The sequence below is a fragment of the Hippocampus bargibanti genome, linkage group LG08 (assembly GCF_051943395.1).
Source record: "Hippocampus bargibanti isolate YZ-2025 linkage group LG08, ASM5194339v1, whole genome shotgun sequence".
Lineage (NCBI taxonomy): Eukaryota > Metazoa > Chordata > Actinopteri > Syngnathiformes > Syngnathidae > Hippocampus > Hippocampus bargibanti.
In genome coordinates, this window is record NC_142741.1 from 12,229,254 (window position 1) to 12,250,152 (window position 20,899).

Consider the following 20,899-nt stretch of genomic DNA (forward strand, 5'->3'; position numbering starts at 1 on the left):
AACCATTTTTCACAACTTGCTTAGCTCATTTCTTGACAAGAAAGGAGAAAATGGGTACAGCCACTCAGTAACGATGACAGGACAAAAAAAAAACAAGTCTCAAAGAATGAAGAAGCAATTCAAATATAATACTGTGTTACTGACAAATTGAAGAAAAAAAGGCAAAAAAACTAAGTCAATAAATATTTATGATCCATACTATGGCACAAATATGCAGCAGTCGGTTTGGCAAATGTTTGCTCATTTTTTCCCAAACCAAATTACTATGGAAACAGTGCAAAAGGGAAGGGAGTGGGGAGGACACTTTTCATTGAGCACTAGCTAAAATACATAGCAAAAAATTCAAATTTTATACAAAACCTTTTACTTTAACAGTTTATAAAAATGTTTTCTTGTGTTTTCATCAATATTTACATAGGCTATTTAGCAAAAAGTAGTATGCTCTGTTTTACCAAAGTCTAATTATTTTTTTCTGAACTATTGTTTTATTATTTCATAAAAAGCTGAATAAGGCTATTGTAACAACCCAGGATCAATATACAGTACAAACATGAATGTATTTACAGTTTGTTATCTATAGAAGAGTGGTGCAAAATTTCTGACTGAGGGGGCTGAGCACACGAGCAAGGCATTTTACAAGAACGTGACGTGCTTTTCCTCTCCGACTTTTGTAGACTCTCACGGACTCTCACAGCCACTCATTCATGTTCATATAAAATCCGCTCAATGTAAGGAGAGTGTTATTCAAGTGACAGTGAAGAAAAGGATGCCAGATTCAAGGAAACTAAATAAGATTGTCATATTCTGCTGCAGTTCAACACCAACTCAAACAGTGTGTATGTTATATGTGTGTTTTGTTTCCCACATCTCTTTTAAATACCTGTTCGGATGTCATACACTTTTAATTGCTGATTTTTCATGGTGAAAGCCTTTGCACAGCGGTAAAACAAAAATAGTTGGAAATAATATGCAGGGAATGAAAGTAACAGCAGGTTTGTTTGACACAATTTGTTGTTGAACAGTAATGTCATTTGGAACATCTTTCAGTGGTTAAGAACACTTCCAATAGGTGTTTTTTTACGTATATATCAGAATCGATTAAAAAAATAAATAATTGCATATTTGATGATTCTGTAGCCTCTTGGAGGCACAAACCTCATACTAGGCTTGGCTTTTCGGTTACATTTTTATGTGATGAGGAAGATGGGGTGGGGGTTTGTACACTTATAAAACGGATATCATGATGAGCTGAAGATTTGCGAAATCAGTGAAAACAGAAACTCGAAAAGTCACACGCATATGCATGAAAAGACGACATAAAGGATGTGCGTGAAGGGGCAGGTGTTGTTGAGATACAGTATATGCTACACTAAGTGAGTAACGAGAGACGCAGCTACTCTACTCTATGAGAGCCAAGAGTCCGAATTCCCTCACCTGGCCCTGCTTCGCCTGAAGTTCTCAGGAAATTGCAGGACTCGACGCATATCAAATAATAAAATATCGAAATTGCATAATGTGCACGTATACCACAATATATTATCACCTCTTTCCATTCCAACACCTGACTGTGGCTGTCTATCATAAATAAAATATCATATTTATATGTGTTTTCCATTTGAATTTTTATAAGGTATACTTTGTAAAATATTGTTTTTAAAGTGGGAAAACGTAGAAATGATGATGGGGATGGAAAAGAACAGCGGCAATAGGTGAGTGTGTACCTGCTTTCATCAAATGTGAGCAATGATCATATTTCTTTGGGCTCAAAATACCCTGGTCCTCAGATGTTCAGGGTAAAACTTACAGTACCAGGGGCTGTTCCTCTGTTATATGTTGACTATACTTCACCCGATGAGAAAAAAAATTACATTAAGGCAAATTGCAGTTCTTATTGCCCTAAACAATTTCCCGTTTAAAGCTTGGGTTGCGGGGAGTTGAGGTGAAGTTGTTACTGTTCACAAATGCCAGGATACAGCTTTTCTCCAATCTCCTCTTGTTGCGGTCTATCTGTTTAGTGCTATGAAGAGCGCAGGTACCAAAACAGGGTTAAAAGTGCTGCTCTTTATTTCAAAAGCCCTCCACTCTTGGGCATGTATTTTGAACTGACCTGTTCCACAAATTTCCCAACCATCTTGAACACACTCGCTACTTTACTTGTGTTTGAATGACACATACAAAATGAGGTAGAAGGAAGACTCCTCGACTGCGTCCAGGGGTCCCGCTCGGCTGCAGAGTACTCCGTCGCCTTCCGGATTCAGGCCGCTGGCAGCGGCTACGACGACCGAGCGTTGAGGGGGGTGTTTCGTCGCGGGCTTAACTCCGATCTCAAGGACGAACTGGCTACACGCGACGCTGGCACCACCTTCGACGACTTGGTCGACATAGTCATCGGCCTTGATCACCGCCTTCAGGAGCGACGGAGGGAGCTGAGCGGTCGGCGGCCCGACGAGCCACGAACCCGGTCGTTGAGAACCAACGCCGGCAGCGAGCGCGTGCGACGTCGGGAGATTTCCCCCGAACCCATGCTGATTGGTGGGGGGAACGACCGCATCGAACCCGGGGCTCGCCGCACCCAAGGCCCCCAACCAAAGACCTCCGGCACATGTAAGTCCCTGTCGAAGAAACGACATAGGCGACCGCGGGAGGCAAAACCCCCTACCCCCGTAACGCGATTGGAGCTGGAAAGTGAATTGACTGGGCCTTCCAGCTCCCAAGCAGTGCGGGCATTAGTGGACTCGGGGGCCGACGGGTGCATTATCGATCCCGAGTTGGCAGACTCATTGGGCTGCCAACTTATCGACCTCCTGCCCCCCAAGGAGTTCGTGGACCTGGACGGAGGACTATTAGCGCGAGTCACGCACATCACGGCCCCGCTCAAACTTCGGGTAGCGGGGAACCATGTGGAGCACCGCCAATTTTTAGTCATGCCCTCCCGGAATGCGCCATTGGTATTGGGTCTTCCCTGGCTCAATACCCACGACCCATCCATCTCCTGGGAGGGTCCCACCATTCAGGGCTGGAGCCCCTACTGCTACGCCAACTGCCTACGGTCGGCTACGGCAGGGCAAGATCCCTCCCGCGTTGGCCCGCCCGAGGCCATCTGCCTCAAGGGTGTGCCACAATGTTACCATGACCTGCGGGAGGTGTTCAGCAAGGACAGAGCCCAATCCCTGCCACCCCACCGACCGTATGACTGTGCCATTGACTTGCAGCCAGGGGCTCCATTACCGGACTCCAGACTTTACCACATTTCACAACCGGAACGGGAAGCCCTGAGCACTTACATAGACTCCTCTCTAGCGGCGGGACTCATTCGCCCGTCGCGTTCCCCGCTGGGCGCAGGGTTTTTCTTTATCGAGAAGAAGGACGGATCCCTGCGCCCATGCGTTGACTACCGGGGCCTGAACGACATCACCATCCGTAACAGATACCCTCTCCCCCTCATGGATTCGGCCTTCGCGCCCCTTCAGTCCGCCACCATGTTTTCTAAATTAGACCTTCGCAGCGCCTACCATTTGGTCCGTATCCGTGAGGGGGATGAATGGAAAACAGCATTCAAGACACCTTTAGGGCACTTCGAATACCTGGTGATGCCGTTCGGGCTCACGAACGCGCCCGCCGTTTTCCAAAATCTGATAAATGATGTGCTCAGGGACTTCCTCAATGTTTTCGTTTTTGTTTACCTCGATGACATTCTTATTTTTTCCCGCTCTGCAGAAGAACATCGGCAACACGTCCGACGGGTCCTGGCGCGGCTCCTGCAAAACCGGCTCTACGTGAAGGCAGAGAAGTGCGACTTCCATGTCCGCTCTCTGTCGTTCCTGGGGTTTGTCGTGGAGCAGGGGCAGCTCAGGGCCGACCCCGCCAAAACCAAAGCGGTGGTGGAATGGCCGACCCCTAAGACGCGCAAGCAGCTTCAGCGGTTTTTGGGGTTTGCCAACTTCTACCGCCGCTTCATTCGCGGGTATAGTCAGAAGGCACTTCCCCTCACTAACCTCACGTCCACCAAGCTCCCTTTCAGGTGGACTCCCGATGCTGAGGGGGCATTCAACCGCCTCCGTCGTGCCTTCACCAACCCCCCTGTCCTGCGTCATCCCGACCCCGAGCTTCCGTTCACGGTCGAGGTTGACGCATCCGAGTCCGGAGTAGGGGCCGTCCTTTCCCAGCGCTCTCCCACCGACCAGAAGCTACGCCCATGCGCCTTCTTCTCCCGCCGGCTCAGCCCCGCCGAGGCCAATTATGACGTCGGCAATCGGGAACTGCTGGCGGTCGTCCTGGCCCTGCAGGAATGGAGACACTGGCTTGAGGGAGCTAAACACCCCTTCACCGTCTACACGGATCACAAGAACCTGGCGGCCATCCGGTCTGCCAAGAGACTTAACTCGCGACAGGCCCGATGGTCACTCTTCCTCACCCGGTTTAACTTTTCTCTCACCTACTGCCCAGGGTCACAGAACACCAAGCCCGATGCCCTATCCCGCATCCATGAGCCGGCAGAAAGGGAGGAGACCACCACCAACATCCTGCCGGCCCAACGCATCCTGGGTGCCCTGAGGTGGGAGGTTGAGAGAAAAGTTCAGCAAGCCCTGGGGACGACCACCATCCCCAGGGGCTGTCCTAAGGATCGCCTGTTCGTCCCCGCCCCTCTTCGCACGGAGGTGCTCGTCTGGGGGCACACCTCCAAGATTGCCTGTCACCCGGGGGTCAACAGGACGATCCAACTCATCGCCCAACGGTTCTGGTGGCCGGGGTTCCGAAGGGACATCACCAGCTTCGTGAAAGCCTGCCCGACCTGCGCTTGTGGGAAAGCTTCCCACCAGCCCCCGGCAGGACTCCTCCAACCGCTACCGGTGCCGTCCAGACCCTGGTCTCACATCTCCGTCGACTTCGTGACAGGCCTCCCCCCCTCCCGTGGCAAGACGGTCGTCCTCACCGTTGTGGACCGATTCTCCAAGTCGGCCCACTTCGTCCCGTTAACCAGGTTGCCGTCCGCCATCGAGACGGCTCAACTCCTGGTTAACCACGTCGTCCGTCTCCACGGGATTCCGACGGACATCGTGTCGGACCGGGGACCGCAGTTCGTGTCCAAGGTATGGAAGCGTTTCTGTCGGTCCCTAGGGGCGTCGGCGAGCCTGTCATCCGGATACCATCCCCAGACCAACGGACAGACGGAGAGGAAGAACCAGGACCTGGAGGCGGCCCTCCGGTGCGTGTGCCTCCACAACCCGGCGTCGTGGGCCCTGCACCTACCCTGGGTGGAGTACGCCCACAACTCCCTGGTCTCCGCAGCCACAGGTCGGTCCCCATTCATGTCCGCCTGTGGCTATCAGCCGCCCTTGTTCCCCACACAGGAGGGCCAGGTGGAGGTCCCGTCTATTGAACATCACCTCAGACGGGCCCACCGAGTCTGGAAGGAGACCAGGGACGCCCTGACACGCACCGCATCCCGGAACCAGCGGTTGGCGGACCGTCATCGGAGACAGGCACCCAACTACCAGGTCGGGCAGGAGGTGTGGCTGTCCACGAGGGACCTTCGGCTGGCAGGGTCTTCAGCCAAGCTGGGCCCACGCTTTACGGGTCCCTTCCCCATCGAGGCCATCCTCAGCCCGGTCTCGGTGAGGCTCCGGCTGCCACCCACCATGAGGATCCACCCCGTCTTTCACGTTTCCCTCCTAGAAAATGTGTACATGTTGGTATGTTCTACCCCACTCCATAGTGTAGTTTCTCTCATCATTTCTGATGTTGTGAACTTATTTAAGAACAGGCTTTCCTGTATAGCCCAACAACTTGCCATCACAACTCAGTCAACAAACATAAAAAACTAACAACATAGCACTCTTTTGTTGCCAGCGATGGAATACAATTGTTGGTGTGTGTGTGTGTGCGTGCGCGTGTGTGCGTGTGTGTGTGTGTGTGTGTGTGTGTGTGTGTGTGTGTGTGTGTGTGTGTGTGTGTGTGTGTGTGTGTGTGTGTGTGTGTGTGTGCGTGCGTGTGTGTGTGTGTGTGTGTGTGTGTGTGTGTGTGTGTGTGTGTGTGTGTGTGTGTGTGTGCTTGTGTGAAGGTATTTTGACAAGAGGTAGAATAAATGAGGAAAAATTTATCACTAAGCATATCTAACTGGATTATGTTCCACAAAAATATTCGTTTTGCCCTGTTTTGTTATTGACAAAACCAAAAAGTAAGGGTGTGGCCTATATAAATTATTATTTTGATATTTGATAACTTGCTGAAGCCCAAACCAGCCGTCTTTGGACAATTTACACCATCATCTGGTTGCCAGCTAATTGGAGGGGGCCTCATTCCAACTTCACACAGGAAGGGTGGAACCTGGAATTGAACCCTGAACCTGTACACCAGGGATGTCAATCTCATGTTTTGTCGCGAGCCAAGTTTCAGCTTCCTTTGGAGGGCCGATGCAAAATCTCAGCTATTTATCTCCCATGACAATTTGACATTTCGGTACAGATTTAAGCAAGGATAATGAAAGTTGACAGAGATGATTTGCTCCTGCGGGCCACATAAAATGACATGGTGATGTGCTTCCCATTGGCCAAAGGTGGCTTATCATACATTGATGGAAAATGAATGAAATTAGATCCATAACATCACAAAGCGAGAGCATTTCCATAGGAAAAAAACATTATTTTTTTAATTGAAAAAGTTTGCATTGTGTAACAGACTGGTGGAATGTGTCGTATATCCTCACTTTGATTTTTTTTCTTCCGATTTTAAAATGAAAACCATTTTTCACAACTTGCTTAGCTCATTTCTTGACAAGAAAGGAGAAAATGGGTACAGCCACTCAGTAACGATGACAGGACAAAAAAAAAACAAGTCTCAAAGAATGAAGAAGCAATTCAAATATAATACTGTGTTACTGACAAATTGAAGAAAAAAAGGCAAAAAAACTAAGTCAATAAATATTTATGATCCATACTATGGCACAAATATGCAGCAGTCGGTTTGGCAAATGTTTGCTCATTTTTTCCCAAACCAAATTACTATGGAAACAGTGCAAAAGGGAAGGGAGTGGGGCGGACACTTTTCATTGAGCACTAGCTAAAATACATAGCAAAAAATTCAAATTTTATACAAAACCTTTTACTTTAACAGTTTATAAAAATGTTTTCTTGTGTTTTCATCAATATTTACATAGGCTATTTAGCAAAAAGTAGTATGCTCTGTTTTACCAAAGTCTAATTATTTTTTTCTGAACTATTGTTTTATTATTTCATAAAAAGCTGAATAAGGCTATTGTAACAACCCAGGATCAATATACAGTACAAACATGAATGTATTTACAGTTTGTTATCTATAGAAGAGTGGTGCAAAATTTCTGACTGAGGGGGCTGAGCACACGAGCAAGGCATTTTACAAGAACGTGACGTGCTTTTCCTCTCCGACTTTTGTAGACTCTCACGGACTCTCACAGCCACTCATTCATGTTCATATAAAATCCGCTCAATGTAAGGAGAGTGTTATTCAAGTGACAGTGAAGAAAAGGATGCCAGATTCAAGGAAACTAAATAAGATTGTCATATTCTGCTGCAGTTCAACACCAACTCAAACAGTGTGTATGTTATATGTGTGTTTTGTTTCCCACATCTCTTTTAAATACCTGTTCGGATGTCATACACTTTTAATTGCTGATTTTTCATGGTGAAAGCCTTTGCACAGCGGTAAAACAAAAATAGTTGGAAATAATATGCAGGGAATGAAAGTAACAGCAGGTTTGTTTGACACAATTTGTTGTTGAACAGTAATGTCATTTGGAACATCTTTCAGTGGTTAAGAACACTTCCAATAGGTGTTTTTTTACGTATATATCAGAATCGATTAAAAAAATAAATAATTGCATATTTGATGATTCTGTAGCCTCTTGGAGGCACAAACCTCATACTAGGCTTGGCTTTTCGGTTACATTTTTATGTGATGAGGAAGATGGGGTGGGGGTTTGTACACTTATAAAACGGATATCATGATGAGCTGAAGATTTGCGAAATCAGTGAAAACTGAAACTCGAAAAGTCACACGCATATGCATGAAAAGACGACATAAAGGATGTGCGTGAAGGGGCAGGTGTTGTTGAGATACAGTATATGCTACACTAAGTGAGTAACGAGAGACGCAGCTACTCTACTCTATGAGAGCCAAGAGTCCGAATTCCCTCACCTGGCCCTGCTTCGCCTGAAGTTCTCAGGAAATTGCAGGACTCGACGCATATCAAATAATAAAATATCGAAATTGCATAATGTGCACGTATACCACAATATATTATCACCTCTTTCCATTCCAACACCTGACTGTGGCTGTCTATCATAAATAAAATATCATATTTATATGTGTTTTCCATTTGAATTTTTATAAGGTATACTTTGTAAAATATTGTTTTTAAAGTGGGAAAACGTAGAAATGATGATGGGGATGGAAAAGAACAGCGGCAATAGGTGAGTGTGTACCTGCTTTCATCAAATGTGAGCAATGATCATATTTCTTTGGGCTCAAAATACCCTGGTCCTCAGATGTTCAGGGTAAAACTTACAGTACCAGGGGCTGTTCCTCTGTTATATGTTGACTATACTTCACCCGATGAGAAAAAAAATTACATTAAGGCAAATTGCAGTTCTTATTGCCCTAAACAATTTCCCGTTTAAAGCTTGGGTTGCGGGGAGTTGAGGTGAAGTTGTTACTGTTCACAAATGCCAGGATACAGCTTTTCTCCAATCTCCTCTTGTTGCGGTCTATCTGTTTAGTGCTATGAAGAGCGCAGGTACCAAAACAGGGTTAAAAGTGCTGCTCTTTATTTCAAAAGCCCTCCACTCTTGGGCATGTATTTTGAACTGACCTGTTCCACAAATTTCCCAACCATCTTGAACACACTCGCTACTTTACTTGTGTTTGAATGACACATACAAAATAATGCATTTGTGGATGATGAATTAACCACCGGTGTGCACACAGCTACACAGGATCTGAAAGCCACACGTGATCAATCCCAACATATTTTGACACAGGATACATGCTGGATACACCTTCAAGTAACATGAAAGGAAGATGGCAGATGGAATAAGAATTAAAAAAAAAAAACATCAACAACAACAAAAAAAACCTGTTGATTTTGAAGCATGTGTGTAGTTAGGTGGGTGAAAATGTGGCTGGCAGAGTGCTTGGGCGATATCTGCGTGCCAGTCAAGAAAGTCCCAGAGAGCATGGGTATAAATATCTATCCCCCTTTTCTTTGTTTGCCTGGGGAATCCAAATAGTCATTCAAACCAGTGAAAATCAAATCAAGGCAGCAACTTGGCCAGTTCATGGTCAGCCTCCATCTCCTCTATTACTTTTCGTTCAACCTCAAATCTTTGCCTGTTCCCAGCTCATTTTCTATTTTTTTCCAAACGGCAATCACTATCATGGGAAAAGGAATTTCCATTTCCACATTGCCGTTCGTCCTTACCATCAAAACAAAAGAAAAATAACACTTGCGATCTCTCGAACCTCTCCGACCTCACATATCAAGCTCCCGAACACGCCAGCGCCACTTGTGCACAAACCAGAAAAGGGATAAAAGATTGGAAAAAGATACTGAAAGTTATTCCTCATCTTCCCCAAAGCCAAACCGAGTAACAGCAGCAGCAACTTTCTCAAGACTGCCAATCGCAGTCAAACTTGTTGTGAACATACCAGAGGAAGTAGGTATAATCTAATGTTGACAACAAAAATACGACTGACAAAGTATGAGAGGAGAGGGATTGGCAGAATGACAGAAAAGGGTCAGGGAGGTTGTTTGCAGGTATTGGGGCTGTGCTCGCTGAAAGCCTGAACCTGCCACTGTCTACCCTGCGAGTGATCCAGAATGTCTCATGTTTCTAAACTTTCTTATTCAGACTTTGTAATAGATGTTGGCGGGGCTCTGCGGTGGCATCTCTTGGACGATGTACACTGGGTGGCCGTAATCACCACTGACTTTTTCGTAGTGGGGGCAAAACACGCTGTCAGCAGTCCTGAGCGGGATGATGATGTCGCTGGGCTCTGAGCCATTATTGTTTCCGCCACTGCCGCTTCGCTTCGGCGTGGCTAGAGTGCTCAGAGACAATGTGGCCGCATGCTGTGGCGAGTGCTTGCGGTGACGCCGCCGGTACTTGAGCAGTAGCAGCACCAGCATGATTATGATGATGATAAAGATGACACTGCCTGAGGCGATGCTGACAAAGATGGCCACCCCAGAGCCGATGATATTGGACGACTTCCCGCCTGTGTTGTTTGCATCACTTTCTCTGGATGCTGCGCCTGATGGAAAAAGGAAGACAGGCGTGAGGGTGGAAAGGACAGAAAAGGCTTGTTTTTCATGGAACCTATGTTCCTCCATTTTAGAGGTTCAGTCTTTTAGGACTGGCTTGAAAGTGTTGCAAAAATTCAAGGCTCAACTTCAGAAAACAGACACACCCGAATTGGTCATGTCCTGAGCACTCAGAAACTGTGAGATCATTTCAGTTGAGAGAAAGTGTTAAAATGGCCTCTGCCTAAGATGGCTCAAAGGTTTGCTGCTTAACTCATATTCTACAAATGCAACAGTAGCTAAAATGGAACTGTATAGTGCCACTTAGCAGTTTTTTTGACGACGATACTAGTGCACCGTGTTCTACCGGAAACAAATTCCTTGTGTGTTCTACATACTTGGCAATAAAGATGATTCTGATTCTGATGAATCAGAATGCCGTGCTCGGACAAATTGAGGCGCATAGAGCATGCAACATTACCATAAAGAAAATTTTGGACTTAAAATCCCCTTCATTGTAAGGTAAAAACTCACAAAAACTGTTCAAACTCAGATGATGTTTCAATTGCATTGGTTTTGTGCACCAAAACCAATTTACATTTGGAATATTGTTCCTCAATCATGTCTTGGATGTGTTTGAAATTCCCAAAAGCACGTCAGATGTGGTTTATGCTTTCACGAAAAGAAAACAGGGACAAGAGACCTCTTATGTTTCGTTTCATTTTATTTATCTATGTATTCATTTTTGTAATGTATCCAGGGAGACATGTCAGCACGGTGACTCTTGTACGAGACAGACCGAGAGTGAGGATACTTATATTGAAGGCTTTTCTATGAAGGTCAAATTAAATGGGTTGCCATCCGGCCTACGAAGAGTGCTGCCTGAAAACGAGGACAAAAAAGCCACTTTAATGCTCGGTGTATAATTTGAAACTAACAACCCAGAGGGTATATATATATATATATATATATATATATATATATATATATATATATATATATATATATATATATATATATATATACTTGAAACTAACAACCCAGAGGTTATATATATATATATATATATATATATATATATATATATATATATATATATATATATATATATATATATATATATATATATATATATAAAACCTCTGGGTTAGTTTCAAATTATACACCGAGCATTAAAGTGGCTTTTTTGTCCTCGTTTTCAGGCAGCACTCTTCGTAGGCCGGATGGCAACCCATTTAATATATATATATATATTTTTTTTTAATTAAAATAAAAAGATACATTTCCTGTCTTTCCGAACCTCTAAATGATGAAAAATGGTTGCGCCCAGGACTAAAGGCTGGGTGTACACAGGTCCTGCCTGGTCTCCAAGCTTTCTGCTGATCTCTCGAGTGATCTATCTGCAGTAGTATTGAGGTAAGAGCTGATACAAGTTGGCAGGCAGCCCAAAGCAAGAACCCTTCTGCTGTCATACAAGGAGATTATACTGCCTCATACATTCTGCTCTAATGCCCAAATGCTCCTGGTCGCAGCTGACCTGAAGGGTGCCTTTTTTTACAATAGCACAAGATATTAATAAATGGCAAAATACAGTTGGAGCAAAGCATTACTTTTGGAGTTCATTCATTCATGTATTCATTCATCTTCCGAACCGCGTCATCCTCACTAAGGTCGCGGGTGGTGCTGGCGCCTATCCCGTCTATCTTCGGGCAGTCAGCCGGGGACACACTGAACCGGTTGCCAGCCAATAACAGTGCATACAGTAATTAACAACCCTTCATACTGACGATTGGTTCTTTTTTACTGAAAATGTCACTTCAATGATGGATTGCAGTACATGGGACTGGACCAGCATCATGATGACTTTAAAGTCCTTGAGAGTGAAGAGGCCAGAGATGCCTAGAATGTTAATGGCCAACAGTCAATTACAAAGGGATTAATTGGGGTGCATTCTTTCAGAATCAGAATCAGAATCAGAATCATCTTTATTGCCAAGTATGTAGAACACACAAGGAATTTGTTTCCGGTAGACACCTGTTGTTTCAATAAATTACCCTCTCTGTTATCATGGGTGCTGATTTTAAAATGGCGGAAGATGAACTCACCTGGCTTTTCCAGCACTTCATTATTTTTGTGGGTGTCCTTGCTGTCTGGGTGCTTAGGAGAGTAGGGAACCCTGGTGGGTTTGTCTTTGGGTGAAATAGGATCAGTAGTATCTGAGAAATCACAATTAAGGTGTCGTTTTGAGTTTTCAAGTTCAGTTTTCTAGTCACCAAAAAGCATACAATTTCCTCAAAAGCCGACAGTGCATTTTATAATTTGATGTGACTCATATATTCATTAATATTTAGATTTCTTGGACATAGTATTTTCAGTGATCTGAAAAGTACTTTGTTGGAGCGGTTGTGAAAGTGCTATATAAATAATGTCGTATCGAGTTGGATTGCATGGTAATGTAGTGAATTCTATTCCCTTTTGTGTAACTCTACTGGATGCATATCACACCCTCCACCACTATTGTAACTTTTATTTTGTGCACCCTGCAATGCGGCACACCCTATATATGCAGACTATTTTAAAATCTTCTAAAACCTTCTTCAAATTTCTATTCCCTCTTGTTCCCTCAGATCCTCTTTCTCCCTGCACCTCTGTGTGCCCCCCCCCACTGCGTGTCTCAGCACGATGGGGGACAGAGCTTTCAGCTGCTCTACCCCCAAACTCTGGAACTCACTTCTTCCCAACATTCGTAACATGGATTCTCTTCCCACCTTCAAATCCCATCTCAAAACCCACCTATTTAAAATTCCATTTTCTGTGTAGCTCCATCTCTTCTTTCTATTTATAATTGTATTTTATTTATTACATTCTATTTATAATGGTATTTTATGTATTATTGTATATATGCTTGTCTGTGACTGTAAAGTGTCCTTGAAAGCTTTGAAAGGCGCTTAAAATAAAATGTATTATTATTATTATTATTATTATTATTATTATTATTATTATTATTATTATTATTATTATTATTATTATTATTATTATTATTAAAATGGACAATTCATTGAATGTGCACCTTATACTTCAATGTGCCTCTTAGTGCGGAAAATATGGTACTCACAGGTCTACTTAAGCCAAAATGACTACAACAACAAAAATATTAATAGTATATCACGATGATTAGGGTTAAAAACCACCACTGCGGTTTTCAGGATTTGTGTCGTGTGGAGGTGTGATTGTTGTATCTTAGGTATGAACTGATGATTATTTTAGGGTCCGATTCTGTTGTCTTTCGACCCGTTTGTCTACCACCCATCATGTCATTGTCTCAACTTCATTCAACTCAACCCAACTCAACTGCAGATGAAAAGGTTTCTTCAGCCGTCATCTGTACTTCTTTGAAGGTCTCTGACGTTTCTCTTCTCATCTAAGAGGCTGTGTAAGCGAACTAAAATTTGCTGGTAGTTTTGGTCACCTCCTGTATTTTGTTCTTCTACTTTCATTCCTTTCATAACTTTGCTGCTGTGAAATTTAAATTTCTCCATTGCGACACTAATAAAGGCAAATCCAATCCAATATCCCTACAGTCCAGAGGTGGCAGTGCCATACCTCTGCTATGATAGGTGCCTGATCTCAGTTTGGGGGGAGCAGAGGACTAACCCTGAGGCTACACTGAATACTTCTATTGTCCTGACTGATTACTTCTATTGTCCTGCCTGATTATGGGGTCTATGACTGGCCTGATTGCCCCATTTGCTCTGGTATGACCTCATCAGCATAACTAAGCCTATGTGGTTTTAGAAGTCTGTTTTAAGAATGATCCAAATTAAACCTTACCCCGCCATGGCGATTTAGTGAAGGGTTCTGCTGTTTTATAAAAATAGCTTCTTTTATTCCCCTTTCCAACCATCTATTTTCTTTCGCTAATATTTTAACCTAATTATCGTCAAATGAGTGGTTACTAGATTTTAGGTGCATATGTACTGCAGATTGATTGCCCACTAGTATTATACCTGCGATGTTGATAAAGAGTTTTTGAGAATCTGTTTAGTCTCCCCAATGTATTGCTCTTTACAATTTTCATTTTACAGGGTATTGAATAAACTACATTACTTTGTTTTTCATTTGTTTATCTTTTGGGCCAAAACTACCAGCAAACTTTTGTTCGCTGACGAAGCCTCATGGATGAGAAGCGAAACGTCCGACACCTTCAAAGAAGTACAGATGACGGCTGAAGAAACCTTTTCATCAATGGACCACTCCTGTATGACTGAGAGCTTACACAGACGTCAACTCAACTGCATATAGCACTTTCAAACAGCCAATGCTGCATACAAAATGCTGTACATGCAGGGACTATCATAAATCAGTCACAAAGAGAATGGAAAGCACCAAGAGGTAAAACGAAGACTACACTGTCTTGTCAGGTGTGATCCTTATGATTGCCAATCAGCTCTCTCCACTAAAGCTTGACCTGTCCTTGTGTGCATTGATTTGTTGTCAGGATGTTTGTGTTTAGTTCGGCTTTCCTTCAGTAAGTCTCTGATCCTTGTAGCATGGCCTTTACTGGGAATTCTAGCCTTCTGTGTCACAGACCATCATTATCAAGGCTTGACTGCTTTCCTGCACATGCACTATAACTGTATATCTTCTTCACATGAGCCGTAAGCGGTTACTTGTTTCAAACTGTGACATTTGTGTCATAAATAAAGTACAGTACTCGGCTATTCGCACGGGACAGGGAAAGCTGTGAATTGCAAAACGCCGTAACCCAAATCCTCCGTAGCCCAAAAAAATATCTATTGTATGACATAGTTTAAACTTCAAATGGATTACAAACCATAATCCCAAGAGTTTAATATAATTTTATGGATATTGAAAGAAGAGCGATTGCATTTTCCGATATACGTAAAACATCGGGTGACAGTTTATATTAAAGCATAAACGGTGCGCTATTTTCAACACTGTGCCACAAGCAAATGTGACAGCCTCTGGGAATTGCAAAAAAGCACCTGATTCAGGAAAAAAAGAATTAATTAATAGGATCCGGTTTTATGATGATGCCAGTGTGTGTCTGGTGCTTGTGATAACAGTTTGTGTATATATATAAAAAACATTATAATTGCGGGGGTTCAAAACTGCTGATGTTTTCACGACGTGCAAGCTCGCACAATTGTTTGAATGAGTCTTACTCCTGATTCCATCCCTCCCGCGAAGTCAATGATGCTTTAGGACCACTGTCGCGTGTGGCATTACATTTGTCGATTGTTATAGGTTTTTTGTTTTTCTATTTCACTGAACAAACGCTGACTTGTGACAGTCTTTTTGTTCGTTCCTCTAACGAGAATTTATTAATACTCACTTTGTCCTACTTTCATGATCATCTTCATGGACTTGGTCTGACATACTCCTCCGTGCTGGTTGTCGATTCCCTCCATCGTTCCGTTTGAAGTAGCTACAGGACAGAGGGAGAGTGAAAAAAAGGTTAGCATAATCACTGCAGTTTTAGCCTGCATTGCTAAAAAGAATACCGGTTTATCTTTGGGGGGACGGCTCATTCAGAAAAGCAAGCAAAGAGGTGAAAAGACACAAAATTAATCCATGAACTGCGTCGGTAGGCCCCGAATGAATGATGATGAGCATTGAGCAAATCCCACTCTTGATAGTTGATTCTTAAAAATTAATCAAAATCACATAATTTGATTCACTATACCCCGCGATTGGCTGGAACCCATTCACAGTGTCCCCTGCCTACCGGTTGATGACGGCTGGGATATGCTCCAGCACCTTCCACAGCCCTTGTGGGGATTAAGCGGAACAGAAATTAAATGAATATAAAACAGAGAGAAAAATATGACCCTCTCCATTTTTTCAAGAACCTATCAACAAATGTGTTGATATTTAATGTGCATAATGTGTATTGGTGTTAAATTTGCCGAGCCCTCATAAGTATGGTTTCAAGAGCCAAAGTATCCACCACTCAGTCTGGTTGCTATTATCTGGTTTGTAGTCTCGAATGGCTGGTAAGAATAACTGCAGTTGGTTGGTGGTTTAAGTGAAGAATGGGGGGAAGAAGAGCACGGGAGGGGTAGAGCTTGTGGTCTATCAGGTCAGTAACATCAAGGCTAACGAGCTGCCAGGGCTTAGCAGCTTGGCTTCTTGCCAGAGTGCACTGGCCCGCATTCACTACATCTGCTTCCACCATACTTGAACAACCCCCGCACCCTTGCTCTGCCTGCTTCTTGTCCCAAGAACCCATTCTTTATCCCCTCCTCTAAACAACTACACCCCACCTTTACGACTGCCTTTTTGCTCATCGCACCTCCCTATTACCACCACGTTTCACTCCCATTACTGATATTTTTTTCACTCAAGATTGTTTTGTGAGCACAACAGAGCTTGTAGAAAGATGCTGATTTGAAAAATTAAGCACAGTGTCTCTCCCCATTTGCCTTGGTTTTCTTTGTTTTTCTTATCTCTGCTACTATTTTGATCTGGATCGCAATGCTGTGATCGATGCAGACACAAAGAGGGTGTTAACAAGGGCTCCCTCCCTCCTTCCATTCTCCCTCCTTTTTCCCAAGGCCTCTCTCACTCAGTGACCTATGGCTTTCTAGTAGTGGTCCAAAAGCACACAGCTCCTTTAGGGCTTATCTTCTTCTTCTTCTTTTCCTTTCGGCTTTTCCCCTCAGGGGTTGCCACAGCGAATCAATGTCCTCCATCTATCCCGGTTTTGTGCATCCTCTTCTCTCACACCAGCTACCTTCATGTCCTCTTTGACCACATCCATAAACCTCCTCTTCGGTCTTCCTCTCGGTCTCCTGGCTGGCAGTTCAAGATTCAGCATCCTTCTCCCGATATAGTCGTTCTCTCTCCTCTGGACATGTCCAAACCATCTCAGTCTGGCCTCTCTGACTTTCTCTCCAAAGCCTCTAATATGAGTTGCCCCTCTAATGTGGTCATTCCTGATCCTATCCAACCTGGTCACTCCCAAAGAAAACCTCAACATCTTCAGCTCTGCTACCTCCAGCTCTGCTTCCTGTCTTTTCTTCAGTGGCACTGTCTCTAGTCCAAACATCATGGCTGGTCTCACCACTGTTTTATACACTTTTCCTTTCATCCTAGCTGAAACCCTTCTATCACACATCACACCTGACATTTTTCTGCAGCCATTTCAGCCTGCCTGGACACGCTCCTTCACCTCTTTTGCACGCTCTCCATTGCTCTGGACAGTTGACCCCAAGTACTTAAAATCCTCCCCCTTCTTTATCTCTTCTCCCTGTAGCATCACTCTTGCACTTGGATCCCTCTCATTCACACATATATTCCGTCTTGCTGCGACTGATCTTCATTCCTCTCCTTTCCACCTCCACATTGAATTCCTCAGTCATACCAACAGCACACCTCACAACTGTCTTACAGTCATGAGACATGTCTTGCACCGCTCTGACATACTTTTCCGTCACTCCAGACTTCCTCATGCAATGCCACAGCTATTCTCTGCGCACCCTGTCATACGCTTTCTCCAGATCTACAAAGACACAATGCAATTCCTTCTGACCTTCTCTGTACTTCTCTATCAGCATTCTTAAAGCAAACACTGCATCTGTTGTATTCTTTTTTTTTGGCATGAAGCCATACTGCTGCTCACAAATGTTCATTTCGGCTCTTAGTCTAGCTTCAACTACTCTTTCCCAGAGTTTCATTGTATGGCTCATCAACTTTATTCCTCTGTAGTTAGTACAACTTTGCACATCTCCTTTGTACTTAAAAATGGGCATGAGTACACTTCGTATGCATTCTTCAGGCATCTGTTCACCATCTAAGATCTTGTTGAATAACCGAGTCAGGAACACCACCGCCACCTCTCCAAGACACTTCCATACCTCGATTGGTAAATTATCAGGCCCGAGTGCCTTTCCCCCTTCATCCTCTTCAGCGCCCTCCTCACTTCATCCTTGCTAATGCTTGCTACGTCTTGGGCCGTCTTGTGAGACTAATAAAGGCAAAGCCAATCCAATCCAATCCAACAGTCACGTCTTCTACTCTTTGTTCCTTCTCATTTTCCTCATTCATCAATTCTTCAAAGTACTCTTTCCATCTTACCATCACACTACTGGCACCTGTTGATACATTGCCATCTCTATCCTTAATCACCCGGACCTGCTGCAGGTCCATACCATCTTTGTCTCTCTGTCTCGCCAGCCTGTAAAGATCAGTCTCACCTTCCTTGCTGTCCAGTCGAGCATACAAGTCATCACCGGCCTCTTGTTTGGCCTTTGCCACCTTTACTTTAACCATGCGCTGCATCTCCTTGTACTGCTGTCTACTCTCGTCCATCCTCTCAGTGTCCCACTTCTTCTTTGCTAACCTCTTTCTCTGTATACACTCCTGCACCTCCCCATTCAGCCACCAAGTCTCCTTATCTACCTTTCTTCCACTCGATACACCAAGTACTTCCCGACCTGTGTCTCTGATTATGTTCGCTGTAGTTTGCCAGTCATCTGGACGGACCTCTTGCCCACCCAGTGCTTGTCTTACCTCCTTCCTAAATGTCATGCAACACTCTTCCTTTTTCAACTTCCAACAGTTTGCCCTCACTTCAGCCTTTGGTTTCTTCATCTTGCTCACTGCCAGCTTCATCCTACACACCACCAACATATGCTGTCTGGCTACACTCTCACCAACCAGTACCTTGCAGTCACTGAATTCCTTTAGATGGCGCCGTTGACAAAAAATGTAGTCTACCTGTATACTTCTGCCTCCAAAAGCCATTTCCATTCTGTCATGATGCCAAAATAAATGTTAAATAATTTTGTGTTTTCTGGATTTTGGATGGGAGAAAGGTGCGCATTTCTCCCCATCCAAAACAGTAGAGTTGGGTGACCACTAATTGACTCTGAGAAGGTGATTGCAACCACCTGGGAATGGCCAATTGCCGCTGGGATCTGATTGGCCAGAAGCTCAGGTGGTACCTTTAAAACGAGACTGAGCCAGTCACTTCGAGGAGGAAGAAGAGGGACAAAGGACAACCTGGAGATCAGTGTTACCTGTGGTCTGCTGAAAACTGATATGAACCACAACTTCAAATAAAGAGAACTCACAATACCCTTCCTGCATCTGGCATCTCAATACCCTTCCTGCATCTGGCATCTCACTTCTCGGGATGTTCTGTATGACTTCATCAAAGTCCTACCAAAATTTCTCCCTCTCCGCCAGCTCACATCCTACTTGTGGGGCATACCCACAAACAACATTAAACAACCTTCAATTTCAAGCTTCAGACTCATCATTCTATCTGATACTGTTTTTACTTCGAAGACATTCCTAACAAACTCCTCTTTTAAGATAACCCCAACTCTATTTCTGTTTCTGTCTTCACCATGATAGAACAACGTAAACCCTGACCCTAAGCTTCTAGCCTTACTCCCTTTCCACCTTGTCGCCTGGACACACAGTATGTCTACCTTCCTTCTCAGCATCATGTCAACCAATAACAACCAGTCATTGTTCCTACATTCAAAGTTCCTACTCCTTAGTTCTATACTCTTGTCTCTCTTTTCCTCCGGGCACACCTCCCTCCTCTCCTTCTTCAACCAACAGTAGTCAATTTTCCACTGGCACCCTGAAGGTCAACAGTACCAATGGCGGCCGTTGTTAACCCGGACCTCGACCGATCCGGTATGGTATTCAGAGGTATGATTCGCATATTTGTTTTGGCTATTTTTTTTTTACGTCGGATACCCTTCCTGACACAACCCTCTGTATTTATCCGGGCTTAGGACAGGCACAATAAGACACTGGCTTGTGCCCCCTTGAGGCTAAATTCCCTTTAGGAATTCCTTTACATTCCTTTAGTCACGGTTTGCAAGGTGGTGATGGCGGGTGCGGATCCCAAAAAGCAGGCAGGAGTGAGTAGGAGGTTGTTTGACAAATTGTATTAAATTAAAGTCAGCAGGAACAAAATGTAAAACATCAAAATCATCTGAACGGAAAAAATACAAAGTAGCAAAAGAAGACCAAAAGTAAAACCCCGCCAAGGTTAAACAAACACGTACACGATGCATGCAGCAACCAAGCAGCAAACAAACAATGAACCGGCCCCGGATGATCGTGCCAGGTGTCCTTTTAAGTGTCATTGATTCTTCTACTCTTGCCGGCAGCACCTGCGAGGCTGCCGGCAGGGCTGACGTCGCTACCCGCTGGTCGCCAATCTGATCGGGACGACCAGCACCTGCGCAGGTGCAGGCGGGGCCGACAGCGCCCCCCGTTGGTCGCCAACCAGATCATGACAGTACCCCCCCTTCAAGGGGCTGCTACCAGAAGTCCCATCAGTCTTCCAAAAGGTCCACTCGCCAGGAAACGGTCGGTGGAGAGGGCAACCGCTGCCTCTCCAGCATACGACGGGCGGCGGCCTGATGGGAACGGGACTCGGTCTGGGGTGGACGAAGACGCGGCACGGATCGTCGTGGGCGTGAGTGAGATCCCTCTCGCACGTTCACGCGACGGCGCATGGCTCTGCGTGGACGTCGAACTGCCAGGCGCAGAATGGCACCCCGTACGGCCGTATGGGACCAGGTCTCGGCCGGACGCCGACGTGGACGTGAACTGCCCGGCTCCGGGGGAACG

The 20,899-nt window shown here is 44.7% G+C and overlaps 2 protein-coding genes across 2 annotated transcripts in view; one reads left to right on the forward strand and one right to left on the reverse strand.

The window, feature by feature from the left end:
• The window catches only part of LOC148894551 (uncharacterized), a 133,005-nt gene that overhangs the window by 48,739 nt on the left and 63,367 nt on the right, over positions 1–20,899 (forward strand). The gene's annotated exons all lie outside the window — the stretch shown is intronic.
• The window catches only part of efnb2a (ephrin B2a), a 59,860-nt gene continuing 47,745 nt past the window's right edge, over positions 8,785–20,899 (reverse strand). Inside the window, exons 3-5 of the mRNA XM_089002702.1 lie at positions 15,633–15,725; positions 12,382–12,492; positions 8,785–10,287 (exon numbers count right to left, since the gene is read on the reverse strand). Of these exons, the coding sequence (XP_088858828.1) occupies positions 9,881–10,287; positions 12,382–12,492; positions 15,633–15,725 (611 nt within the window). The 3' untranslated portion in view covers positions 8,785–9,880. The remainder of the gene's footprint in view (positions 10,288–12,381; positions 12,493–15,632; positions 15,726–20,899) is intronic.